A 26,009-nucleotide genomic window follows, 5' to 3' on the forward strand; every position below is an offset into this window, starting at 1 on the left:
GATTAGTCATTGCAATTAGACATGTCTTCATAAGCAACTATGTGAAGTATTGTGCCTAAACGTGACTAGTCTTGTCTTGATTAACCAGTGTACGCCCAGCCTAAAGGTGCGTACACATATACGCGCCGCGAACATGAGCAATTCACTTTTATCAGACTTTTTCTACGTCATCCACGTTGATTAACTACTCTTCTGCCAAACCCTGTCATCGTAAACTTCTCATTTATTCACCTCTTCTCACTGGAAAAATTACTCCGCAAAGGCCTAAATTCTCTATCTCCTAAAATTGCAATTATTGTTATGTTTCCAACTTGAACTACTACGAAGAAAGTTGAATTCTGGTAGAGTGGAAGGGATGTTTGTGATATGGAAAAAAGTTTCATTGTTGAAGACGTTTTTCCAAATTTGAAAGTTATCGAAATAATAGAAAATTGTTAAGGAATATGTATGGAAATAGAATAACGGAGCTAATGTATGATAATAGAATAACAGAACTAATGTATAGTAATAGAATAACAGAGCTAATGTATGGTAATAGAATAACAGAGCTAATGTATGGTAATAGAATAACAGAGCTAATGTATGGTAATAAAATTACACAGCTATTGAGGTATTCCAACATTTTTTGGCTACATTTATCTCTTCACCTTGCAATAAACCTAGCATTTCCGACTTTTAGTCTTTGAAGATATATGTTATTCAAGCTTGTACAAAAATAAACATGAACTAACTCAAACTCAGATAAGGGAGTAACTTCCATCCTCTTTTCAAACAAATTTCCTCACTTTTGTAATACTGTAAGTAGGCTGTAGAATAAAAATGTGAAGTGATAGTATCAGTGGGTTGTGAAATGAACCTAAAGTAGATCAATCAATCATTGACAAAAAATGAGAGAAATATTTGTTATTCATGATGTAATTATCCTGTAGTTCATCATGAATAACAAATATTTCTATCAATTTTTGTCAATAATTTATTTTATTTTTATTATTCCATTACAAAACCTATAAACTCAACAATTTAATAGCAAAACCTAACCTAATGTGGATTGTCATAATACAATTTTTATATGATAAGTGGATATATGGATAAGTGGACGAGACTGAAGAATTTATGGTAGGAGAATCACAGAGCAATCGAGGTATTTCAAAAACTTTCGGCTACAATTATCTCTTCTCATTGGAACAAACCTAGCATTTCCGACTTTTAGCCTTTGGAAGAAGACGATATTCAAGCTCTTACAAGAATAAACATGAACCAACTTCAACTCAAATAGAGAAATAACTTTCATCCTCTTTTCAAACCCATTTCCTTTCTTCTGTACTATATAGTCCTACAAAATTCCCATACATTTCCCAAACCTACAATAGAAATTCCCTCGCAGCTCAAATTTTCCCTCACGTCCTGAATTTATTTCCTCGACTCGTCTAAATTACACAGAGTAATTCTTTTTCAGTCATTTAATGCGTCCTTAGAGACTAAACCTTTTTAGACGGAATCATCTGACAACTTAATCCGTTCCATGCAGACTGGAAATGAGCATTTTACTACCTCTGCTATCAAGAGATCTGTCGGTGTTTTTTATTCGCCTTTTTTGTGCTGAATATCCTAATACATTGGATATTGATTGGAATGTATAGTCATAGAGAAAGACATGTTGGCCCATGTTTGATTGGTTCAACGTTCAAGCATACAGTAAGTCCTACGTTTAAGCTTATAGAGTGTTGAGCAATGTTAACTAAGATCTTCGTGGATAGATCTATTGCCTAACCTTAATCTTTACCCTACGTTTAAGCATGACATCTATTTGTTTGTCTCTGGTAGCCTATAGTCTAGATCGTACTGTATTCGTTGACATTGTACAGAATGTTTTGTAATACGATTAGAAGGAGAAGATGTGGTTTGGCCAGAGCATTCGAACTGTAGCGCCAAAATACCAGACTGGTTCTGCGAATAGCAGGGCTTGTGTTTGCGCCGGCGCAAACCGTCCTGCTTGCTTGGCATTCTGGATGTTTTTGTGAGTCGTCCCAGTTCAGTTTGTCTTGTCTTGTCAGCCCGTTGTCTTGTTGTGAAGACCGAGTTTGTATTTTTGTCATGTAATTTCGATCGGAAATTTCTTGTAGATAATTGTTTGAGTGTAGTGTGTGTGAATTATGAGTATAACAGCGTAAATAGTGTTAAATTGAATTAATTTGAATCGGATTTGAATTTATAAATAATCAGTTTGAGCTTTGTTCGAACATAGCCTGCAAGTTGAACACAGAATCAACGAAAAGACAGCCCGGAAGCCAGACCTGTCTTATTGCCAGATTTTCATCCCACCCTGAACCTGACCAAAACACCTAATAAAGGCTTAAAAGGGCAAGTAGTCAAGATTGGATTAAATCTGGTGAGTTTTTGCTTTTTTTTTATTGTTCATTAATGCAGAGTTTAACTGTACAAATAACCTGGCTCAAATTGAAGATTAAATTTTGCCCCTTGTTTGTATTTGATTATTTGAATAGTAAATTACAGTCCTCTAGTAGCTCTAGGCTGAGCTTTGTTCAGAACAAGATGTCATTGAGAAAACTAGAAATAGAATAGTGCTTTCTTTGACATGAAATGTTTCACGGGTTGCAGTGAGGGGATATCCATATTTAAATGATTCTATTCATTGAGAAAATAAACAAGTCATTTAAAGTGTTGAGGATATTGTACTTCATCGTCTATACATCTCTATACAGGCAACTTACTTCGAGTCTTTCAATCCAATACTATTACTGTTTCATTCACTGTTTAGTTCAATCAATCAATCAATCAATCATTTATTTCTTTCCAAAACATACATGAAAATGTACATGAAAAAGTCAAAAACTAAAAACTAACTTAAAGCTAAAGAGAAATTAGTGACTGTATAAAATTCATTTTTTTACAGTAAACTCGTCTATACTGTAGCATGCTAAATCCATTAAATATGCTTCCTTAAATTTTGATCTATCAGGTTCATGTCTTATGCAACCTGGGAGACAACCAATAAATTTTAGTCCCATGTACGTTGGACTTTGTTTATATTTTTCCTTATTGTGTTTCTTTATTGTAAAATTATTTTTATTTCTTGTGTTGTAATTATGTATATCTACTTGCCGTGGGAATCTAGATTCGTTAGTTTTTATATATAATATTGTCCTATGAATGTACAGGCTGTACACCGTCATGAGCTTTAACTTACTGAAGAATGGCTTGCAAGATCGCTCTCTATCAAGATTTAGAATTATTCTTATTGCTTATTTTTGTAATAGGAGTATTTTATTTAAGTTTGAGATGCTTGTTCCTCCATATATTTCAACTCCATATGAAATGTGGGAGTGGATCATTGCAAAGTACACTGCTTTTAACGTTTCTAAGTTCGAAATTTTTGCTAGTCGTCTCAGCGCGAAAATTCCTGAGCTTAATTTTTTACATATTTTTTGAATGTGAACGGACCAACTAAGTGTGTTTTCAAGATATAGTCCTAAAAATTTGATTTCTTCCTTATTATTTACGGAATTGAGTTGTTTTACCTCTGAATTTCTTCAAGTAAAATGGAGGAACTTTGTTTTGTTATCATTAAGTAGCAGATGTCTATGATTTAGGTACTTTTTAGTTAATGATATAGAATTGTTACATTTAATTTCTGTTGTGTTCCAGTCCTTATCAGCAATGCACATACTTATATCGTCAGCGTATAAGCATAATTTACTATTTTCAACTAAATCGCACATATATTTAGGCAACCCCCCTAAGTAGCACAGAAACAAAAATGGACCTAACACCGATCCTTGTGGTACAGAATAGTTATTACATTTTAAGTTTGATCCAATATTGTACTGATTTTTATTGCTTGTGTACTTTATATTTACATACTGTTGCCGTCCTTCCAGATATGACTTGATCCAGCTAAGCTCTTCACCTCTAATTCCGTAATTTTGAAGTTTATTTAATAATAATTTATGATTCACACTGTCAAATGCTTTGGTTGAATCCAGGAATGCTCCTACAGTATTTAATCCCTCATCTAGGTTTTCTAAAATGTTTTCTATGAACTCTATCAAAGCAGTAATGGTTGACCTGTTTTTTCTATAGCCATGTTGTTCTTTGTCAAGTATACCATTAGTTTCAAAATAATCAATTAACTGAACTAGTACACACTTTTCAAATATTTTAGATAGGGGCAGGTTGGATGGCCAAAGGTCTGTAGTTGAGAGGGTCAAATGGATCTCCTTCCTTATATGCTGGTATTACTTTTGATATTTTTAATTCGTTTGGGTACACTCCAGTTATAATTGAGGCATTGATTACGTGCAAAAGAGGTTTGATGAGTGATGACTTAGCATCCTTGATTATTTTTATTGGTTACCTCATTACCTCCAATTACTTACTGTTTTGATCGGTTCTGAGAGTTTTTATTGACCGAGCGAAGTGAGGTCTAAGATTCAAGTCGACGGTTTTGCATTTCTCTTTATGTTTATATGTTCCGCATTTACAGCGAAACGCGGTAATAGATTTTCATGAAATTTGACAGGTTTGTTCCTTTTTTTAATTGCGCGTCGACGTGTATACAAGGTTTTTTGGAAATTTTGCATTACAAGGATAATATAAAAGGAAAAGGAGCCTCCTTCATACGCCAATATTAGAGTAAAAATCAGACTATAGGATTATTCATCATAAATCAGCTGTCGAGTTTATTATAAATCGTATGCAATTAGATATCCCAATGTATCTTAGCGAAAAAACAGCTGTTGTGTAGACCATTAATTGCATGCAGTGAGGCATGCAATTGTTAACTTGAAGTAGCATAGTATTTTCTCCCGACTTTTCTCTGCTTTCAACTCGGTAAACTGTTGATGGCAGTAGCATATAGATGTTTGAATCAAATTATTGGCATTGTCGATACAACAACCCAAACAGTCATTAGTCGTTTATACACCGATATCTCGCCGACACGACAGGACAGGACAGAATTTACTCTGATGAACAGTATTAGAGGAGACTGGGGTTTATAATTGCGCGAGGTCTACTGCCCACCGAACTACTAGTCTACTTTAGTGAAAGCGTAAAGGGGAAAATGAGTTCATTGAGGACTTGAAGGTTGATCAGTCATTCTATTTCACTTATCGATAAACTATTTACTGTATGTATATTCACGGTATGTGAATATGAATCACACACAAACTCACAGTCCTGATTATACAATTTTCTTCTCCACTTTTCAGTTCTAACTCCCTATAAAATCAAAATCGAGAGAGGGAGATTACAAAATAATGTCTACATTATTAGTCTAAATAATGATCACATAATAAGTCTAAACCCATGTATTCTAGCTATCTTTCTACTTGTAAGTGCTCTATCTCCATAGAGATAAAAAAAGAGAAATATTCGAAAATAATCTAGTCCTGAGGCTGAGTATTCCAGCTACCTTTCTATTTGTGAAACCTCTCTCTCCAAAACTCAAAATCGAGACAAAGATTTCAAAATAATGGAGTCTGAAGTTGACGGGTGAGTCAACAGAATATTGGAGAAAAGACAACGGAAAAATTGTTGACTTCTGTCGACGTCTTCGCAAGTCCTGCACTTTCAAATGTATTTTCATCATTCACTTATCATTATCTCACTCTCTCACCCTCTGTCTCTCTCTTCCTGCTCTTTTATCTTCTATCACTCTCTGTCTGTCTCTCTGTCTCTAATTATATTATCTAATTATATTGGTAGAGAGTTAGTGGGGAGGATATTTTTAATATTCTTTCCGAAGAATGGACATTGATATGTCCAAAGCTCCGCCAATTTATGTAGATGCATAACAATATGATTATTATCTATAGTTATTATATTACAAATTGATTTTTCATATCATATACAGTTCAATAATTATTTTCTTAGTCTATATTATGTAAATTCATCTATAATTTTGCTGTATTGTAAGCTATTGTGTATAAGTGTATAAGCCAGTATATATTGTAATCTTCATAAATAAAGTACTCAATCAATCAATCAATCTTCTATCACTCTCTGTCTCTCTCTCCCTCTTTTATCTTCTATCACCCTCTGTCTGTCTCTCTGTTTCTCTCTCTCACCCCCTCTTCTATCTTCTCTCACTCTCTGTCTTTCTCAATCTCTCTCTCTCTTCACTGAAGCTTCAAAATGTATTTTCATCTCTTCACCATCATTTTATCAAGATTCCTCTGTCACTCCTATTTCCTCTGTCCTATCCCCTGTAGCATACGCATCAGTGCATAGAAAATAAGGGAGAAATCACGAACACAAGTGACTGGCTTGTCAGAATGTTAGAATAAAACCTCAAAATGTTTGAACAGTTCTTACAGTGGATTCACTTCAAACTTTCAGCATTGGCTGAATGGGAAGCATTGATGCTATACATACTGAAATGTTGACGAATTGAATCTCATTGAAAGGTAAGATGAAAGGTTCAGATTTTGTTGTTTGTGGTGAGATGCTTCATTCTGCATCTCCTTATTCTCTCGATATTATTTTCAACTATCTATTTTCCTGAGTGCAGAAATGAAAAAATTCTTTTTTTACTCTTTTCGTTGAGATGAAAGAAAATAATAACGAGACTGGAGAGGACTTAGAACAGTTCTAGAGATTTTATCTTGATAATACACTCCGGAATATCTGAATACTTGAAGGAAAATTTAGATTCCAACTCTGTGAGCACTGATCTAGCCTGAAGGGCACTATATAACCCAGAGAACTGGTGAGCTGAAGCACATCTAGTTCAGATACAGATTCTAACATTCTTAATGGATATTTTCCATCAAGTAGGTCTGACTATTCCCGGTATGCAAAAGACAATGCAGTACAGTGCGTCCTTAGTTGTTAGTAATAGATTTATACTACAGCAATACAAATTAAAAGTTCAAACTAAGAAACTTCTGTATCGGAACAATCGGAACAGATAAAATGATACAAATATTTTTTTGCTTGAATTATGAGAAGTTTCAATAATATTTGAGTGCAGTATTTTAATTTTTTCTCATCAACCAAACAATATACTAGCTTCAAAATTACTGAACATATGTTAATCACACTAGACTCTCCTCTCAAATATGGTACTGTTGTATATTGAAGTATCAATGATATTTGTCAGTAATGAGCCAAACAATGATAGTTGATAGTTAGTTCCAACCAAACAAAAAACTAGCTTCAAAATTACTGAACATTATGTTAATCACAATTACTAGACTCTCCTCTCAAATATGGTACTGTAGTATATTGAAGTATTAATCATGTCAGTAATGAGTGAGGTGAGATATAAAAATGTTGAATAATCTTAAACCATAAAAAAAGCAGAATTAAGCGATGTCTTCAACCATTTACTAAATCTTAAAGTGCAATACTGTCAAACTTTGAATGTTTTCATCCACGAAATTAGAATTTCAAACAATGATATTTTTGAAACCTTGTTATACAGTATACGTACGAGTTACTCTACCAACCTGTTTTGATTCATTTAAATCGGGAGTCTACAGATATATAGAAATGAGCGATTGCATTTGCTCGAAAGCAAATTTTCATTCTTATTCAATGATATTATTGGTTAAGACCGTGATTGATAGACAAAAACTTAATCAATAGCTGAGAATGTAAAGCTACGAATGGATCAATCATTAACAAGAAAGCCTACAATAGTGACACTTCCAAGCTCCGCCTTCTTTTTTCTGATTGGTCCACAGCTGAAGTATTTTTGAACTCTGCCAGTAGGTGGCAGCACTTTCTGGGTTGAGATGGTGAGACATTAGAAGACCGTATATGACAGTTTCTTGTTTTGATGTGAAATTAACAATGTTTCATTTAGTTTCCTAACCTTGATAATATTATTCAATTTGTTATTAAAAGGTAATCAAAATTTTTTTCAATATTATTATATCTTTTTCGAGTGAGGAATAACATAATAACAATAAGCCAATTCTTTCAATTAATTCTTTTAAATATTTTATTAGTAGAAATCATGGAGATTTGAGTCTGAATAGAATAAGTAGTGACTTTAACATTATACTCTTCAATGTTTCTTTCCATTAATTCGAGTATTAAACTTCATGTTGACAAAATATTGTAGTTGCCAGATTGTTTGAACTCGAACCTTCTTGAACAAAAGATACTGACAACCTCACAACCATCTACTCTTCAAAACATTGTGAGTAACTAGTTCCAGTTGTTACACCATTATCCTCTCTCATGCAAGCCCATGTCACAACTACTCCTACATAATATACTACCGGTATAGTTACTTTGGGGACATCAACTGAAAAACTAAATCATTGAGTGATTGAGAGTCAATCGAGGACAGAAACAGTTCCATTCAAAAACAGGACTTGTCGTTGTCACACACAGACTGTGTACTTTGCACGACAGCAATCAAGGCAAAATGCACTTAAGAAACTGAAATTTGAGAAACTAGTTCCAGTTCGACCATGTCCCTACTACTCCTACATAATATACTCCCTGTTTAATTACTCTGGGAACTTCAACCAAAAAAACTAAACCACACAGCAATTGAGTCAATCAAGGACAGAATTAGTTGTAATCAAAAGCAGGACTTGTCACAGACAGACACAATGCACTTTAGAAGCTAAAATTTCAGAAACTAGTTCCAGTTGAAACACCATTAACCTCTCTCATATGCTAGCGATGTACCAACTTCTAACACATAATATACTCCCAGTTTAATCACTTCTAGAACATCAATTGAAAAACTAAATCACTCAGCAATAATTAAGAGTCAATCAAGGACAGAATTAGCTGTTATCGAAAGCAGGACTTGCCACAAACAGACACAATGTACTTCACAGATTTGAGAAACTATTTCCAGTTGATACACCATTAACCTCTTATATGCTAGCCATGTACCAACTTCTAACACATAACATACTCCCTAGTGTAATTGCTTCTAGAACATCAACTAAAAAACTAAATCACTTGAACGTCAATCAGGAACAGAACGGTTCTAATCGAAAACAGGAATTGTCGTTGTCACACACAGACTGTGTACTTTGCACCACAGCAATCAAGTCAATCAAACTTCGTTGTTCAATCAACACAGCAGACAGAAAACTTGCCAACTTCCACGCCACTGTAGTTTGCTCTAAGGTAAGATTCACTTCGAATTGGCAGTATTCCTTGTGAAAAGCAACTATGCTTTCCATTCAAACAATGCTGACAGTTTGGTTTGAACTGTCAGCATTCCTTATGAATATAACAACAATGCTATACATTCAACCAATCCTTAACAGTTTGAAGAGAATCTCCCTTGAATACTGTATGTTACTGTTTCACTCCTCACCAATGTATGAACTATTTGCCCTCCCTTCACCTTATCACGTTTTTTTTTCTCTGTTTCTTCCACTACTTATTTATTTATCTTCTATTTTTTCTAAAATCCTATACTATTAAACGAGCAGCTTCTGTTTATATGTTTAGATCTTTGGATGTTTAGATGTTTATATTATGTTTGTATTTCACCGGATCTCGAAAACGGCTCTAACGATTCTCACGAAATTCAGAACATTATGATATAAATAAGATTCGATTGCACTAGGTCTCATCCATGGGAAAACTCGCTGAAGGACATAAAAAGGATAATTATTATTCATCCTTGGAAAAACAGCTGACACTTATTATTTTGTTGTCTGTTGGTGATGGAAGTAAGTGAGCGAGTTCATGTGTGTGGGACTGTGTCAAAATTATGACTCAGCTGTTGAAATTTTGTAATCATTCAATCAGGTACTTAGTGCCGGTTGCAAAAAAGCCGGGTTATCTTCAATCCTGATTAATTCCGGTAGATCCATCTCTTTGAAATGGTCTTCTCTGATTTGGTTCACGTGAAGTTGATCAGGATTGAAATTCAACCGGCTTCTGTGCAACTGGGCCTTTGTGAGGGAAATTTTTGCATTCTTCTAGGAATTAACCTCAATTTACTGTGATTAGATAGAACATTTCTGTATGAATGCAATTATAATTCCTTCTTTCGTAATACATTTTTTATGCTTTTGTACTCCAGAGCGAAGCTCGGTCCCCGATATTACTCTTTAACATCAACTTCATTTTGCTCTTGTTATGTTTCATCTTCCTCTTCATTTCGATTGTTAATTCCATATTCATCTTCGTCTCTATCTTCATCTCCATCTTCATCTGCATCTTCATCTTGAATTCTTTCTCAAACTCTTTTTCCTGTAACATTCAGCTTCGTTACTCTTCTATTTTCCTCTTCCCATCCTCCATATTCCATTTCCACATCAAAACGCTGCCTCTAAAAGTATGAAATATAAAAAGATGACGTACATCTTATTTTTCAGTTATTTCTCATAACATTTGGGTGTCAAAAGGCATCTATCAACGGGGGATAAACGTTTCTCACACAACTTTTCTAATCTTCTCGCTCTTATGCAGTTTTCTTCCTCTACCGTTCCTCGGGAAGACTTTACCTCGAAATCTACCTTTCTCTCGTAGGCTACTCTCTCTATTCAGCTCACAGATGCTGTCCATTCCACTATCTCTATCTTCCTCATGCGTTCTATCCTTCAAACGCACTCTTCTAACTCACTTCCCAACTTTTATAACACATTTTACAACTGACGAGACCTTCTACCTGCTGGAACGTGCTTTCCATTTATCTCATTTCTTCCTCAACCTTTCCTTTTTCTCCTTTTCCTCTTTCCCTTTGTCCTCATTGTCTCATTTTCTTCTTCAACCCACTTTATTTTTCTCTCTCTCATCCGTTCCGCATTTTCCTATTTTCTTCTCCCTTTCTTCTATCTTCTACCATTCTGTTCATTTCGTCTCTCTATTATATTATTTTACTATTTATTATTATCTATTATATTTATTTCCTGCATTTCTTACTTTTTGACTCCAGCTCTTCTTGCTCTGCTCTTCCAAACTTTAGTTGATTCCATAACAAAGAGGTCAATTTCTTGTTAAGTAATATGATTCAAATTATTTTTAGTTACACAATATGCAATAGTCAACCGAATTTATTGTAATAAAATTATTATTCCAATTATTTGTATTGATTTAAGTTACACAAAATAGAATAGTCAAACGTACGAAAATAGTCCGATGGTAATTAAAACAGGTGAGTGTAACGTTGCCCAGTAAGAGTTGATCAACTCTTGTTCAAATTCAAATTAATTTATTTGTCATAAAAATTATATACAAATCAATGAAAAAAAATATATTCTCAATTCCAATATGGCAACACCGGTAAAGAACAACTTGTGAGCCGGCAGCGAGTTCGAACAACTAGATATGATAAACATGTCAATAGGAAAAGGCAAATATTGCTATAGTAGAGTAAGCTATAGTTAACCGCACGAAAATAGTCCGATGGATATTGAAACGGCTTAATACCTACTCAACACCCCCCTTCTCCGTACCTGTAGACGTTGCCAATTCGTCAAGTGTGGGAAAAGTAATTCATTCTCGTTATTTTTATATAATCAGTTGTGGACAACTTTGATAAACTTGAATTTGTCAAGTGTGAGAAAATTAATTCATTCTCATTATTCTTATATAATCAGTTGTGGACAAAGTTGATAAACTCCTATTTGGCAATGTTGCAAACGTTAATAAACTCCTATTTGGCAACTTTGCACTTATCTGTTCCAATTTTCATCGGACTATCTTCGTGCGGTTGACTATACTAATGCTATAATTTATTTAATTATTGGATAGAGTAATTGATACATTAGTCGGAAAAGAAAAAACAGGCTATAGCCCAGAACTTCTTCAATTTCCTAATTTTGTCTTAAATTGTCCAAATATTATTCCACAATATAAAAAAATAACAAATTCCAGTTTGTAACAAACAGAAGTAGATTAAATCCAACTACACTAGTAGTTCTGTGAACAGTAGACCTCACGCAGTATTCTCATCCACAAGTACCTGATTGAAAGTACAGACCTTATATGGGAATACAGCAATAGACTGGCTTCTCCACACATCTGTGTAATCACTAACTTGTCAGCTGATTCATGATGAATAGTTCTATAGTCTGATTTTTACTCCAATATTGTCATATGAAAGAGGCTCCTTTTCCCTTTTATATTATCCTTGAAATGTAAAATTTCCTAAAACCTTGTATATACGTCGACGCGCAATTAAAAAAGGAACATACCTGTCAAATTTCATGAAAATCTATTACCGCGTTTCGCTGTAAATGCGCAACATATAAACATTTAAACATTAAGAGAAATGCCAAACCGTCGACTCGAATCTTAGACCTCACTTCGCTCAGTCAATTATATGAAACTGAAGATCTAGCTACATAACAGTCAGTTCCCATGTACTTAAAATCTACAATCCAAGCACATAATATAGGAGACAGTCTGAAGCACATGGAACAGAGAATCTCAAGTACATAAGAGACAGACAGGAGTCTAGAGTGGATCGGCATCGGAGCTGGCACTTGTGTGAATCAGAGCAGAAATCGACGTCTTCAAACAAACAGCCACGCACGTGACGGGAAAGTCAATGTCACCCACCTGAAACACTGGGACAGTTCCACACTTTGCGACAAAAACGCACGTACCTCTTGGATTGTCCGAATCACGATTTGAACGACGTTTATTGCTCGATTGTGATTTGATGATATCAGTGTGGCAAATGTGACACACTTTTATATTCGGTGAGGATAATGCCTTCATAAGCTCCAGACTTGTGCTTGTGTAATGAGGAGGCTAATGATGTAGGATCAAAATTTACCTGAATTGAGGGTTAATCACGATAAATTTGAATCTTTATAAAATTGATTTAGATATGATGAGAAGAATGAAAAGAGATCAATTCAATATTCCAGTTTAGTTCCGAGAAAAATTTGAATAGGATTGATTGAGTGGGTGATGATAAGAGATCAATGGGCTAGAGTTCGAGCACAGTCTTCTATCAAGTGAATTCTATATTCATAGTGAAACAGACTATCCCGTGGTATGGTTATGGTTAACTTTATTGATGTATTTCCAGCTAATTCTTGCTTCAAACTATATCTCAACATGTTACTAGGATATTATGATGATAATTATAGGATGAAAAAGATAAATTATGGGATCTCAGATAGAATTGGAACTATGACACAATTTTCAGTCTCTTGGATAGGTAGATTTTATACCAAAAACTGGTAGGTTTTATACTAAAATTAAGATTTACAGTTTATTCTAAAACATTCTTCTCAACTCAGAACTGAGAGTGATGCAACAAAAGGGCTTCAACTAAGTCTTCATCGTGGTTGCTTTAATTCCTTAGCAGCAAATATTGGAAACCATTCAGAACTATTCAATTGGTATTGATCAGTTTCACGATTCCAGTCCGTTCTCAGTATGCTGAGCGTTCTAATCATGGTGTAATTCTATAGGACATACTAAAATCTTAACTCTTGAATTTATATAAGAAACTCACTCCTGTTGATATAGTGAGGTCCACGTTATAATGGCAGTGTTAGATTAGCGATGGTATCGCTATCCTTGTCTATCATTCAACAAAGCGGATACCGCTATCTCTTTCTCGCTTTGCTCTCTTGGTCAGATCGTCTTTTAACAATGTAGAATTAATAATTTATTAACAAAATATTTCATCTTAATTATGAAAATTCGTTATGAAATTATTAAAAAATAATACTCAATAAATTATAATTGATTATTTTGAACGAGAACAGTTAATATTACATAATTAAACGTGTATCAGCTACCGTTTATAGAAGGCATTGACAAGACCGAAGTTCGGCAACGTTGTTCTCCTATCTTTCTCCAATGCCATTATAACGTGGATCTCACTATAGGAAAATAATCATGTTGAATGTTTACAGAGTATTCTACTTTCGCATTTCTATGATAACTAAAAGTTTCATAATCGATATTTATAAATAATATGAAACCCAATCTTTCATTCAATAATTATGTATAATCGTATAATCGACATTTACAAATCTGAAACTCATATTTTCTTTCAATATGTGTAATCTAGAAACAATCATCATTATTGAGCTGTTCAAGTTTGAGATGAACTAACCTGAAATTCATCGTAGGTCCATGTACCGAACTTCAATATGAGTGTTATCTACATTTACAAATCTGAATCCCATATTTGTTTTGTGTAATCGACATTTACAAATCTGGAATCCATATTTTACTTCAATAAGTGTAATCTAAGAACAATCATCATTATGAGCAGTTCAAATTTGAGGTGAACTAGCCTGAAACCCATCGTAGGTCCAGGAACCAAACTTCAATATGTGTAATCTACATTTACAAATCTGAATTCCATATTTGTTTCGTTTAATCGACAATTACAAACCTGAAACCCATATTCTCTATCAATATAATTATGTAATCTGGAAACAAACATTATTATTGAGGTGTTCAAATTTGAGGTGAACTGACCTGAAACCAATCGTAGGTCCATGAACCGAACTTCAATATGTGTAATCTACATTTACAAATCTGAATCTCATATTTGTTTTGTGTAATCGATATTTACAAATCTGAAACCCATAATATTATTTTAGTTCAATAAGTGTAATCTAAGAACAATCATCATTATTGAACAGTTCAAATTTGAGGTGAACTGACCTGAAACCCATCGTAGTTCCATGAACCGACCTTCAATATATGTAATCGACATTTACAAATCTGAACTCCATTTTTGTTCTGTGTAATCGACAATTAGAAACCTGAAACCCATATTCTCTATCAATATATATAATCTGAAAACAAACATTTCTATTGAGGTGTTCAAATTTAAGGTGAACTGACTTGAAACCCATCGTAGGTCCAGGAACCGAACTTCATGACACAGGTCTGTTCGTCGAATGGGAAGTACTCCACGTCGATCTCGCAAGATGACTTGTAGATGGCAGGTGGCTTCCACTCCACCCGTCCAGTGTAGTTCAAGGTCGCCTTAGTGGCCAAGGTCACCTCAAAGTTACCGTCCGCACTAGAAATAAAATGGAGAAAATGAATTAAATTCCTGTGAAAAGTGAGGTTAGGTTACAAGATAAGACAATCTATCACAAGACAATGTATCAGCACCAGAGTGTACTTAAAGGTTACAACAAACAGTAAATTCGCATTGATAGCTTAGGTTACCTTGAAGTTCTGGAGAAGAAATGATTACCATTTGTACTGGAAAAGAAATGAAAATCATCCCAAGAAATGTATCAGCACCAGAGTGAACAGTATTCTTCAAGTATTCCATAGTATTCTTCAAGTAATCCACAGTAGACTATTCTTCAAGTATTCCACAGTATTCTTCAAGTATTCCACAGTATTCTTCAAGTATTTTACCGTATTCTTCAATTCAATGTGGCTTCTGTAAATATCATCCCGTGGTTGAAGATGCTACTAAACTCGAAAAATACAATCAAGTATTCCACATATTCTTCAAGATGTATTCCACAGCATTCTTAAAGTATTCCACAGTATTCTTCAAATATTCCACAGTATTCTTCAAGTATTCCACAGAATTCCACAATATTCTTGAAGTATTCCACAGAATTCCACAGTATTCTTCAAGTATTCCACAGTATTCTTCAAGTATTCCACAGTATTCGTCGAGTATTTCACAGTGTTCTTCAAGTATTCCACAGTATTCTTCAATTCAATGTGTTTTTTGTAAATATCAACCCGTGGTTGAAGATGCAACCAAACTCAAATAATACAATTTACTCGTTTCCACATCAGAGAAAAGATACCATAAATATTAATGTTACTATTCCACATTATTCGTTTGTTTCTATATTCTCTGAGACGGAAAAAAACGTTATCACCTATCAATTACGTATTATCATGGAGAAGAGATTGAATGAATAAGAGAATCTTGGGCTATCTTTTCTCTATGGTATGATATATACACATCTTTCAGATACGTTTTGAAACTGAATAAATCACAGTGGTTGTCAATTATTGGATAATGATTGAATGATAATCAATCAAATTATCAACAGTGAAGGGTATCATACTGCAACTTGTTTCATCCCAGTAGCTAACCGAAAAATTTTCCTACCCCCTCAAAGTTCCTTTCACACTGATCCGGCTTTGTGAATTATTCGGTTGCATCCGTTGAAAATAAATGAAAACGGGGTTTCACTGGACAACTGTGATTATTTAAAAATTCATCCATGCATTATTTATTATGTACGCGGTGTCATATATTTACCCTACACGCATATGCGCAGAACAAAAATAGAGTAGGATTCACTTGAAATTTTCAGCATATCCCGTAAAGGATACAACATTGCTTCACTTTCAAATAATACTGACTGTTCAAAAGTTCATAACTATGATAAGATTCACTTAAAACTGTCAGCATTTCTCGTAACGTTACATTAATGCTTCCCATTCAACAAATACTGACAGTGAGCCTCATTATAGATATTTGCAGTACAGGTGACCGAAAAAAGGACATTATTTTTTTGAAAGTATTTTCGTCTCTTTGAACTCTCTATCATACACACTCTCACTCTTTCTCACTCCTCCCTCTCATTCTCACACACACACTCTCTCTCTCTCTCATTCTCACACACACACACACACTCTCTCTCTCAACCTCTCTCACTCACTCTCTATCTCTCAACCTCTCTCACTCTCTCTCATCACCTCTCGCTCTTTCTTGCTGATTTCTTCAAAATCAGGACAGTATTTTGTATAATTTTCGTCTCTTTTAACTCTCTCACTCTCTCTTCCTCTCTCTCTTTATTTCTCTATTTCTGTTTGGCAGATAGAAGCTGGAGTCCTAACTCCGCCCCGATAAAGGCATATTATCAATAAATCAAAGTCTCTCCCCTCCTCACCCTCTTTCTCTCTCCCGGTCGTGTGTTAATGGAAAGGATATTATTTTATATCATTTTCAGAAAATTGACAATTATTTGGTAAAACACCGCCGATTTATGGAGTTACATCACAATTCATTATATTATCGTTATTCTAATAATTGCATTCAATCTTTATTCTCATTGATTCATTATTTATACTTTGTAAAATTCGTTGAATAATTAGCATGACCGTCACTTAATGTAAATTGGTGTATAAGCCAATAAATATTGTTACAAACATAATTAAAGAAATTTAATCTAATCCCCTCTCGCTTATTCTCGCTGATTTCTCCAAAATCAGGACCGTATTTTTTATAATTTACGTCCCTTTGAACTCTCTCTCACTCTCTCTTTATTTCTCTATTTCTATGTGGCAGAGAGGACCTGGAGTCCTAACTCGGCCCCAATAAAGGCATAAAATCAATTAATAAAACTCTCTCTCCATCACTCTCCTTCTCTCTATCTTCCTCATTCTTCTTCTCTTATTCACTCTCTCTATCTATCTCTCTCTATCTCTCTCTCGATCTCTCTCACACTCTCTCACACTCTCTCTCTCATTCTCTCTCTCTCCCTCACTCTCTCTCTCTCACTCTCTCTTTCCATATTTCCAATCCATGTTTGAAAAAGCAGGCTGTGATTATGATTTGTTAGCCGAGTGGTTTTTGTGGAGTCAATGCAATTATTATTTCAGGAGAACATGTACCGTAACGACAAAGGGAATGCCACTGTTTGACCGAACCTTGTTTTGGTTTTATTCTGTTACAAAGTCGATAATTATTATCATTGTCCTCTGTTTGGGTTTGTTTGATTTAATTAGCGGATGTTTGGTGGTTTCTGGACTGTGATCATTTTTTTCTATTATTATTGGTGATTGATTTTGTTACAATTTCCATATTGTCATCATCATTGTTCTCATGATTATTAATGGTGAGGTGAATAAGTCTTTTGAGATGTGAAAAAATAAAATATAGATTTATTCATGTGACTTTGGAACTATAAACGCGATGATACATTATTTGATAGAACATTATCCAGACAATAAACGAGTGTTATCATCCATTGGAGTTTGTGGCGGATTCAATTATTCTGACAATTATTCATGTTCAGTCAGTCATAAGTATTTTGAAATGACTGGGATTTTCTCTTCTCACTATAGTTTACCCTAAAGAAACTGGATGAGAATATGATCAACATTTTCGAACGAAAGATTCTACGCCGAATTTTTGGTGGTGTGCAAATTGATGGAGTGTGGCACAGAAGAAAGAATAGGGATCTGTATGATATGTACGGCCACACCAATGCACTGGCTATTATCAGAGTAAGGAGACTCAGGTGGGCAGGCCATGTTGAAAGAGCTGATGACTCATATCCGGCTAAAAGAATCATGAATTACTACATGGAAGGAAGAAGACGCCCTGGTCGACCAAGACTGAGATGGATGGACTCAGTCACTGAAGATGCAAGGAGGCTTGGTGTAAGAAATTGGAGACGAGCTGCCATGGACAGAGTAGAATGGAGGCGATTGCTGGAGGAGGCCAAGATCCGTTTTGGATTGTAGAGCCGTGGATGATGATGATGATGATGATGATGATGATGATGACTAGAGTTTACTTTCCGTATCTAATGTTAATTGAACTCTGGAGAAATTTATTTCATCTTATTATGTTCTTTTTTTTCTGTGAAAACAAGTCTCATGAACATAGTAGCTTCACATTCAAAAACATGCTGCTATATATCCACACAAAACGACAATGAATCAAATTTATCTCCTCACAAAAAATGATCAAACAATGTATAATTTCTATAACTGCAGAATAGAATCTCGAGAATATATGACGAGATTGGAGAATCATAGCCGTTGGTACTATGGAGAGAATAAATATTATCAACTCACATTAAAAAACATTATCAAACAATGCATAATTTCTATAAATGCGAAATAGAATCTCAAGAATTAATGACGAGATTGGAGAATCACAGCTGTTGGTACTTATGAAGAGAATCAATTTTATCAACTCACTTAAAAAAACATTATCAAACAATGTATAATTTCTATAACTGCAGAATAGGATCTTGAGTATTAATGACGAGATTGGAGAATCATAGTCGTTGGTACTATGAAGAGAATCAATTTTATCAATCACTTAAAAAAACATTATCAACAATGTATAATTTCTATAACTGCAGAATAGGATCTTGAGTATTAATGACGAGATTGGAGAATCATAGTCGTTGGTACTATGAAGAGAATCAATTTTATCAACTCACTTAAAAAAACATTATCAAACAATGTATAATTTCTATAACTGCAGAATAGGATCTTGAGTATTAATGACGAGATTGGAGAATCATAGTCGTTGGTACTATGAAGAGAATCAATTTTATCAACTCACTTAAAAAAACATTATCAAACAATGTATAATTTCTATAACTGCGAAATAGATTCTCGAGAATTAATGACGGGATTGGAGAATCTTAATCGTTGGTACTTATGAAGATTATCAGAATCATAAATTGGGATTATTAGTGGAGCATAGATTAGGACGTTGATTATCCCGTTGAATATCGATCTTGGAGTTCTTTAACACAAATCAAATTAATGGCAGGAACAAATCAATAACAATACTATTGAGAACGTTTTTAGTGATGTCTTTGATTGAAACTATAGACCTTATAAATTGAGAACGCTTTACTTTCCTTGCCCTACTACCATAGGTAAAGAAAGTATTGCTTTCCAAAAAAATTAAGGTACCCCAATTTCAAGTTTTCTATACGTTTCAAGGTCCCCTGAGTCCAAAAACCTGATTTTTGGGTGTTGGTCTGTGTGTGTGTGTATGTCTGTGAACACGAAAACTCCATTCCTTATTACCCGATTGACTTGAAACTCTAAACTTAAGGTCCTTATACCATGAGGACCCGACAATATGAAATTCAATAAAATTCAATTCAAGATGGCGGAAAAAATGGCGGATAATTACTAAAAAACCATGTTTTTCACGATTTTCTCAAAAACGGCTCTAACGATTTTCTTTAAATTTTACAATGGATAGCTATTTATAAGCCCTATCAACTGACATGAGTCTTATTTCTAGGAAAATTGCAGGAGCTGCGTAATATTCTCGAGAAAAATGGCGGATAATTACTAAAAAACCATGTTTTTCACGGTTTTCTCGAAAACGGCTCCAACGATTTTCTTCAAATTTACACCATGGATAGCTATTTATAAGCCCTATCAACTGACATGAGTCTTATTTCTAGGAAAATTGCAGGAGCTGCGTAATATTCTCGAGAAAATGGCGAATAATTACTGAAAAACCATGTTTTTCACGATTTTCTCAAAAATTACTCGACTGATTTATTTCAAATTTATAGTTATTTATCAGCTCCATCAACTGGCATGAGTCTCCTTCCTGGGAAACTAATGGGGAGTACACCCCATCGTTGAGAAATGGACTTTGTAACCTATTTCCCGTGCATGAGGTAGGTAGGTAGAGCAGTCTATAAAAATAACACATAGTCGAGATATTTCATCTGTAGAACAGCTGTTTTGACGACTTTTAAAAAATCATCGGATTTCACAATTTACACAAAGGAAAAAGTACTCTGAAAACATTATATACACACATATACAGTAGTCTGATCGTATTTCAAATAATTATGTTGCCGCCAATCGTCATATGTTATTTCTCTAAATTATTGTCGTTTAAGAATCAGGCTCCCAGTTCAATGAGCAAGGAAAGTTGTGTGAGTGTACCACACAATTTGATTGAAACTATAGACCTTATACATTAATAGACTGGCTTCTCCACACATCTGTGTAATCACTTGTCAGCTGATTTATGATGAATAATTCTATAGTCTGATTCACTTCATTCTGTCAGTATTGATCGGATGGAAAGCAGTGATATTACTTATGAGGAATGCTGACAGTTTCGAGTGAATCTCGCTGTACTGAGATTCACTTTAATCTGTCAGCGTTAGTTGAATGGAAAAGCAATGATATTACTTATGAGCAATGTTGACAGTTTAGAGTCAACCTCGCTGTAGTGAAATTCACTTTAAATTGTCAGCGTTAGTTGGATGGAATGCATTGATGCTATTTATGAGGAATACTGTCAGTGTGAAGAAAATCTAGCCATAGTGACATTCACTTCTTATTGTCAGCGTTGGTCGGATGGGGAGATTTAGTGTAATTTATGTGGGATGATGACAGTTGAAGTGAATCTCCCAGCTAAGGCTGAAGGAGCTAACGAGATCCCGATTTCTGATGGTTGGTCCGATTATTGGATTTCGATGAGTCTCGAAGTCATATCTGCCACCTTGAACGAACTCACTGATTGGGAAGGGAGAGAATAGGACAGGAAGAAGGATCGAGGAACGAAAAGATCGAGTAGACTATGTACAATATAAGATAGAACAGGGAGAAAAGGAAGCTAGATAATGACAGAGGATAGAGAAGCGACAAAGGAGAACAGGAACAGAGAGAAGATAGAAGATGGGAGAAGAAGAAGAAGAAGAAGAAGAAGAAGAAGAAGAGGAAGAAGGAGAAGAAGAAGAGGAAGAAGAAGAATAACAATTTGAGTGTGGTGAATTTCCAAACTTCTTTGACAGCTCTTGATTGACTACGCCTACTTTCTCCTGATAGGTCAACAGCAGTTTGAAAAACGTACCTATCTCTTTATTCTGCGAATAGGTAACAGCACTTGCTGGTTGACAAATTCACAATAATCTTTTCCTACAGTCACCTTGAAAAGTGGCCATTCCTGCACTGATTACAGAACGCAAAGAATCACTTTTCCACTCTAGTGCGGGAAAAAATAATTTTTCTGCACTCCAGATTTGCAACATGGCAACACAAAATAGTTGGTGGGTTATATGAAGGATTACTGCACGAAAACAAAATTAAGTTGGTAACAATGACTGTGGTTAGATTTAGATAAGAATCATTTCAATGGCTACCCTATATATATGATAAAATCCCAATCTAGAAATCCAAAGCAAAAATAATGTTTATCTGAATCATAATTAAATAATAACTCCTCATCATTTAATAATAAATAATTTTTATTTTCTATTGACAGTAATAACTATTTCAACTCCAAGCAATGAGAATGTAGCAAAAACACATTTTGAAATTCGAATTTTCAGGTTAAATAATTACCGTTCGAAATCCATGTCAATAAAATTAACAAAATAACATTAGAATATACTACAATAAAATATTTTCTGTTGTCTATGTTATTTTATAAATATTTTTTAGTTTACTTAATAGTATTTTTCGGTAATTCTAGTTATTCACAATTCTAAATAATTATCTGAATACTGTTTTTAGCTGGATGAAACGAAGATAGGTACGATTCTTCTCGCTAGGTCACGCGCTTGTCGGTTCAGCCATTTTGCAGTCATCTCAACCAGCTTTTGGCGTGTATTTTGAATACGAAGTTTTGTTTCATCTGTATTTTTTCTGATTCTTGAATGAATAAAAATGAAAACTTTGGCTGAGAATTTTCAACTTCAATTGGATTATTAATTTTTAAATGAATTATGGCTGCTATTAATAACAGCATCACACACACAAACATTTTATGGATTTCAGCCATAATTTTATCCATAATTACCCACTTTTCATATTCAATGGTAACTGTAGGAGAAACTTAATGTGAAATACGTGCACAAAGTTCCTCTGCTGCACTCAAGAAGCCATTCCGCCCTCGCCTACGGCTCGGGCGTAAACGTTTCTTTCGGTGCAGCAAACTGTCACTTTGCGCACTAGTTGCACAAATAACTATTAAGTCTACCTACTAACTCTCTATGGATGATTGAATCGAGTTATAACTTACACTCAATTCTCAATTCTGCCAGAATGTGATTGGATAGCATTTGATATCTACACTTTGAGAATAATGAGAATAATTACACTTTATTCTTCACCATTTCCCGATTGGCCACATTTTGTAATCTAACTCTGCATTCTGCCTGTGAAAGGCAGCACAAGTTGGGTCATATTTTCAACTCCGCCCACTCTCTCTCCTCATTGGTCAACGATTTGTAACGGTTTCCAATTCTGAACTATGTTAGTGAGTAGCAGAGTTTGCTGGATGATGACCTTACATAGACATGCTGTCGATTTTCTTCTGAATTGAATTCATTGAGTCTTCTATACCTCCTACTAGAGTCCTCCTAGTCCCCTATTGCGAGAAGAATAAAATAGTTATTTGTACATCTAGAGTGAAAAGTACTGTTTTTTTCTCCCTGAGGGGAAAGTTTGAAGCCCGAGGTAAAGCCGAGGGCAACAATTTTCCTGAGGCTCTCATGATTTTTGAGTCAGTGACAAAACATTTTTCCCCCACACACATTTTTATAAGAACTTCGAATAAAATTATTTTTTAAAACGTATGTGACCAAACAATGTGTTACAACATAATCTGAAAAGTAAACAGAAACAGCTGGCTTGTAATCACAGTTCTCCGCCTACAGCGTTATCTGTCAGCAAAACAACAATGGCCGCTACAACTACAACTATGATGAAGTTCCTGTTTCAAAATTGATTAGTTAATGAGGAATATTCGTTGGCTGGTATTTTGAATAGCATGGATTATAAAACATATTTATACATTTTTTTAGTATCGTGATATGAAGTTTGTAATAATATTGTATCATACAAACATTATATTTAATATGTTGATCAAATCTGGTTGAGATATTGAATGTAGTTGGCTCAATGACTGACTTCTCTATTTGCTTCCTTATCTGAGCTTAGACCTTCTAACCTATTACAATGTAAGTTTTCAAAATATAGATGCTTCCCATGATATTTAAATGGAGTTACTTTTCCTCCCTAGGGAGTTTTTCTGTTTTTTACTACCGAGAGCGAAAAAGTGACACTTCAGTATTATGTTTCAGGGAGTAAGCACTTTAAACAGTATCTGGAGGAAAAAATGATTCATCTTTATTTCCAAATTTCATCATTCTTTCCCTACTTTTCTTGCATTTAGCCTAGACAGGCTGTCGATTTTCTTCTGAATTGAATTTTTGATTTATTTACATTTTTTTATGCATTCACATACAGGAGTCTTCAATAGCTTTTATGGAAAGGAGAATAACTTTCTTTTAAAATTATTTTTTAAATATCATAATTTTTCGTATTATTCTTGCATTAATCCGTGGACTCTAAGCAGCTGTCTATTCTGCTCTTCCTTGAAGAGAGAAAGTTGGCTTTCCTACCCTATGAAGAGACAAGACAATAATCATGCCAAATTTCAGATCAATACAATATTTCGTTCTTGAGATGAATAATAATAATAATAATAATATAATAATAATAATAATAATAATAATAATAATAATAATAATAAAAAAAATGAAAAATAAAATAAATTCGTATGGCTTTTGTTGGTGGGGAGTTCCCTTTCGGGAATGTTCCACCGCCTGAATATATAATTTAAGCCGTCAATGGGCCTTACGACTGTCATACTTCAGCCGGGACCGACAGTTTAACGTGCCCATCCGATAACACGGGAGTGATCTGGTTAAAAAACTTTTGGTAATGAGAGGGGTTCGAACCCGGGATCTCTATGCTGCTACGCAAGCACTCTATCCACTAGACCACGGATCACTCCTCAATAATAATAATAATAAGCGTCTTTATTTAAAAAACAAAACAAACGAATCATCAAGCATACAACATATTGAACAAAAAATTTTCAAAACAAAAAAATACTTCTTAATAAACCTAGTGAACTGTATAAAAGACTAATTTGACATAACCGGAAGGTTGTCTGTCAGGAGTCGGTATCTACTGAATCATTTTTACAATGCTTTATCCTAACTGATAAATATCCTTCGATCAACAAAACTAAAAATAAAGTTAACAATTTGATAATTATAATTATGATACTTGAGATGAAGATTCCCAAGTGAGAAAAATAAAATGGCAGCTATAAGGATAACCGCTGAGTTTGGCACACTACAAATATGACATTCGTAGTCTCCTATCATTCAGGAACAATACCCTAGAATGTTCGACACTACTCCTGAAACACCCTATATAAAGGTTCAATGGGATGATGTATAGATTTACTTTATATTTAACTGTACATTATTTTAATTTAAACTGACAGATTTACTTTAAACTGACAGATTTACTTTAAACTGAGAGATTTACTTAAGACTGTCAGCATTGGTTGAATTGGAAGCATTACTGTTATTCATAAGGACTGCTGACGGTTTCAGGTGAATCTCTCTGTATAGGAGTGGTGAAAGCACACAGCCCTGACGAACCCCTCGTTTGATTTCCAGCTCTTCACTCAACTCAGATTGCACCCGTACTGTGGCCTTTTGGTTATAATACAGGTTCCTTATCAGGCGGGAGACACGAGCATCCAATTGCATTTCTTTGAATATACATTACAAATATCGGAATAATATAAATGTTACATACTCTTCAAGAACCAGAGACAAGCAAATACTGTAATAGTTTTACTATCGATTACTACTTAATATCTTCTTACGCTTATCCTTTCTTTAGGAACTACTCAATTTGATGCGTCCATAAATGAATTTACTAGTAGGCCTACACATTCCCAAATGAATATACTTGTACTACTAGTAGTTCTGTGAACAGTAGACCTCGCGCAGTTATAAACCACAACCTCCTTTGTCTATCCTATCCATCAGAGTGAACTCTCCCCTGTCCTGTCGTGTCGGCGAGATATCGGCGTGAAAACGAATAACGGTTGTTGCGGAAGGTGTATCAAAAATGCTAACATCGGAAGCTAAACTCCTTCGAAACATACTGGCAACAGGTCAGCCCGAGTTGAAAGCAAAGAAAGGTCGAGAGAAAATACTGTTATTTTCAGTTATTAGTTGCATGCATCATTGAATGCAATTAATAATCCACTCGACAGCTGATTTATGATGAATAATTAATTCTCATTTTTACGGTAATATTGGTGTTCGAAGAAGACTCCTCTTCCTTTAGTGTTATCCTTAGAATTTTATTCAAATCAGACAATAACAGCGACTATGACTGCGGTACAAACAAACAGACACGAGTCGAAACTAAGACCTCAGCTTTGATTCGGTCAACTATACTTGTTGACCGAACGAAGTGAGTTCTAAGATTCAAGTCGACGGTTTGGCATTTCTCTCAATGTTTAAATGTTTTTATGTTTA

At 34.5% G+C, this 26,009-nt stretch overlaps 1 protein-coding gene across 1 annotated transcript in view; it reads right to left on the reverse strand.

The window, feature by feature from the left end:
* LOC111048260 (acetylcholine receptor subunit alpha-like) overlaps positions 1 to 26,009 on the reverse strand; it is a 492,391-nt gene that overhangs the window by 82,026 nt on the left and 384,356 nt on the right. The window contains exon 6 of the mRNA XM_039434650.1: positions 14,779 to 14,959. Coding sequence (XP_039290584.1) covers positions 14,779 to 14,959 — 181 coding nt within the window. The remainder of the gene's footprint in view (positions 1 to 14,778; positions 14,960 to 26,009) is intronic.

This window comes from Nilaparvata lugens, chromosome 8 (assembly GCF_014356525.2).
Source record: "Nilaparvata lugens isolate BPH chromosome 8, ASM1435652v1, whole genome shotgun sequence".
Lineage (NCBI taxonomy): Eukaryota > Metazoa > Arthropoda > Insecta > Hemiptera > Delphacidae > Nilaparvata > Nilaparvata lugens.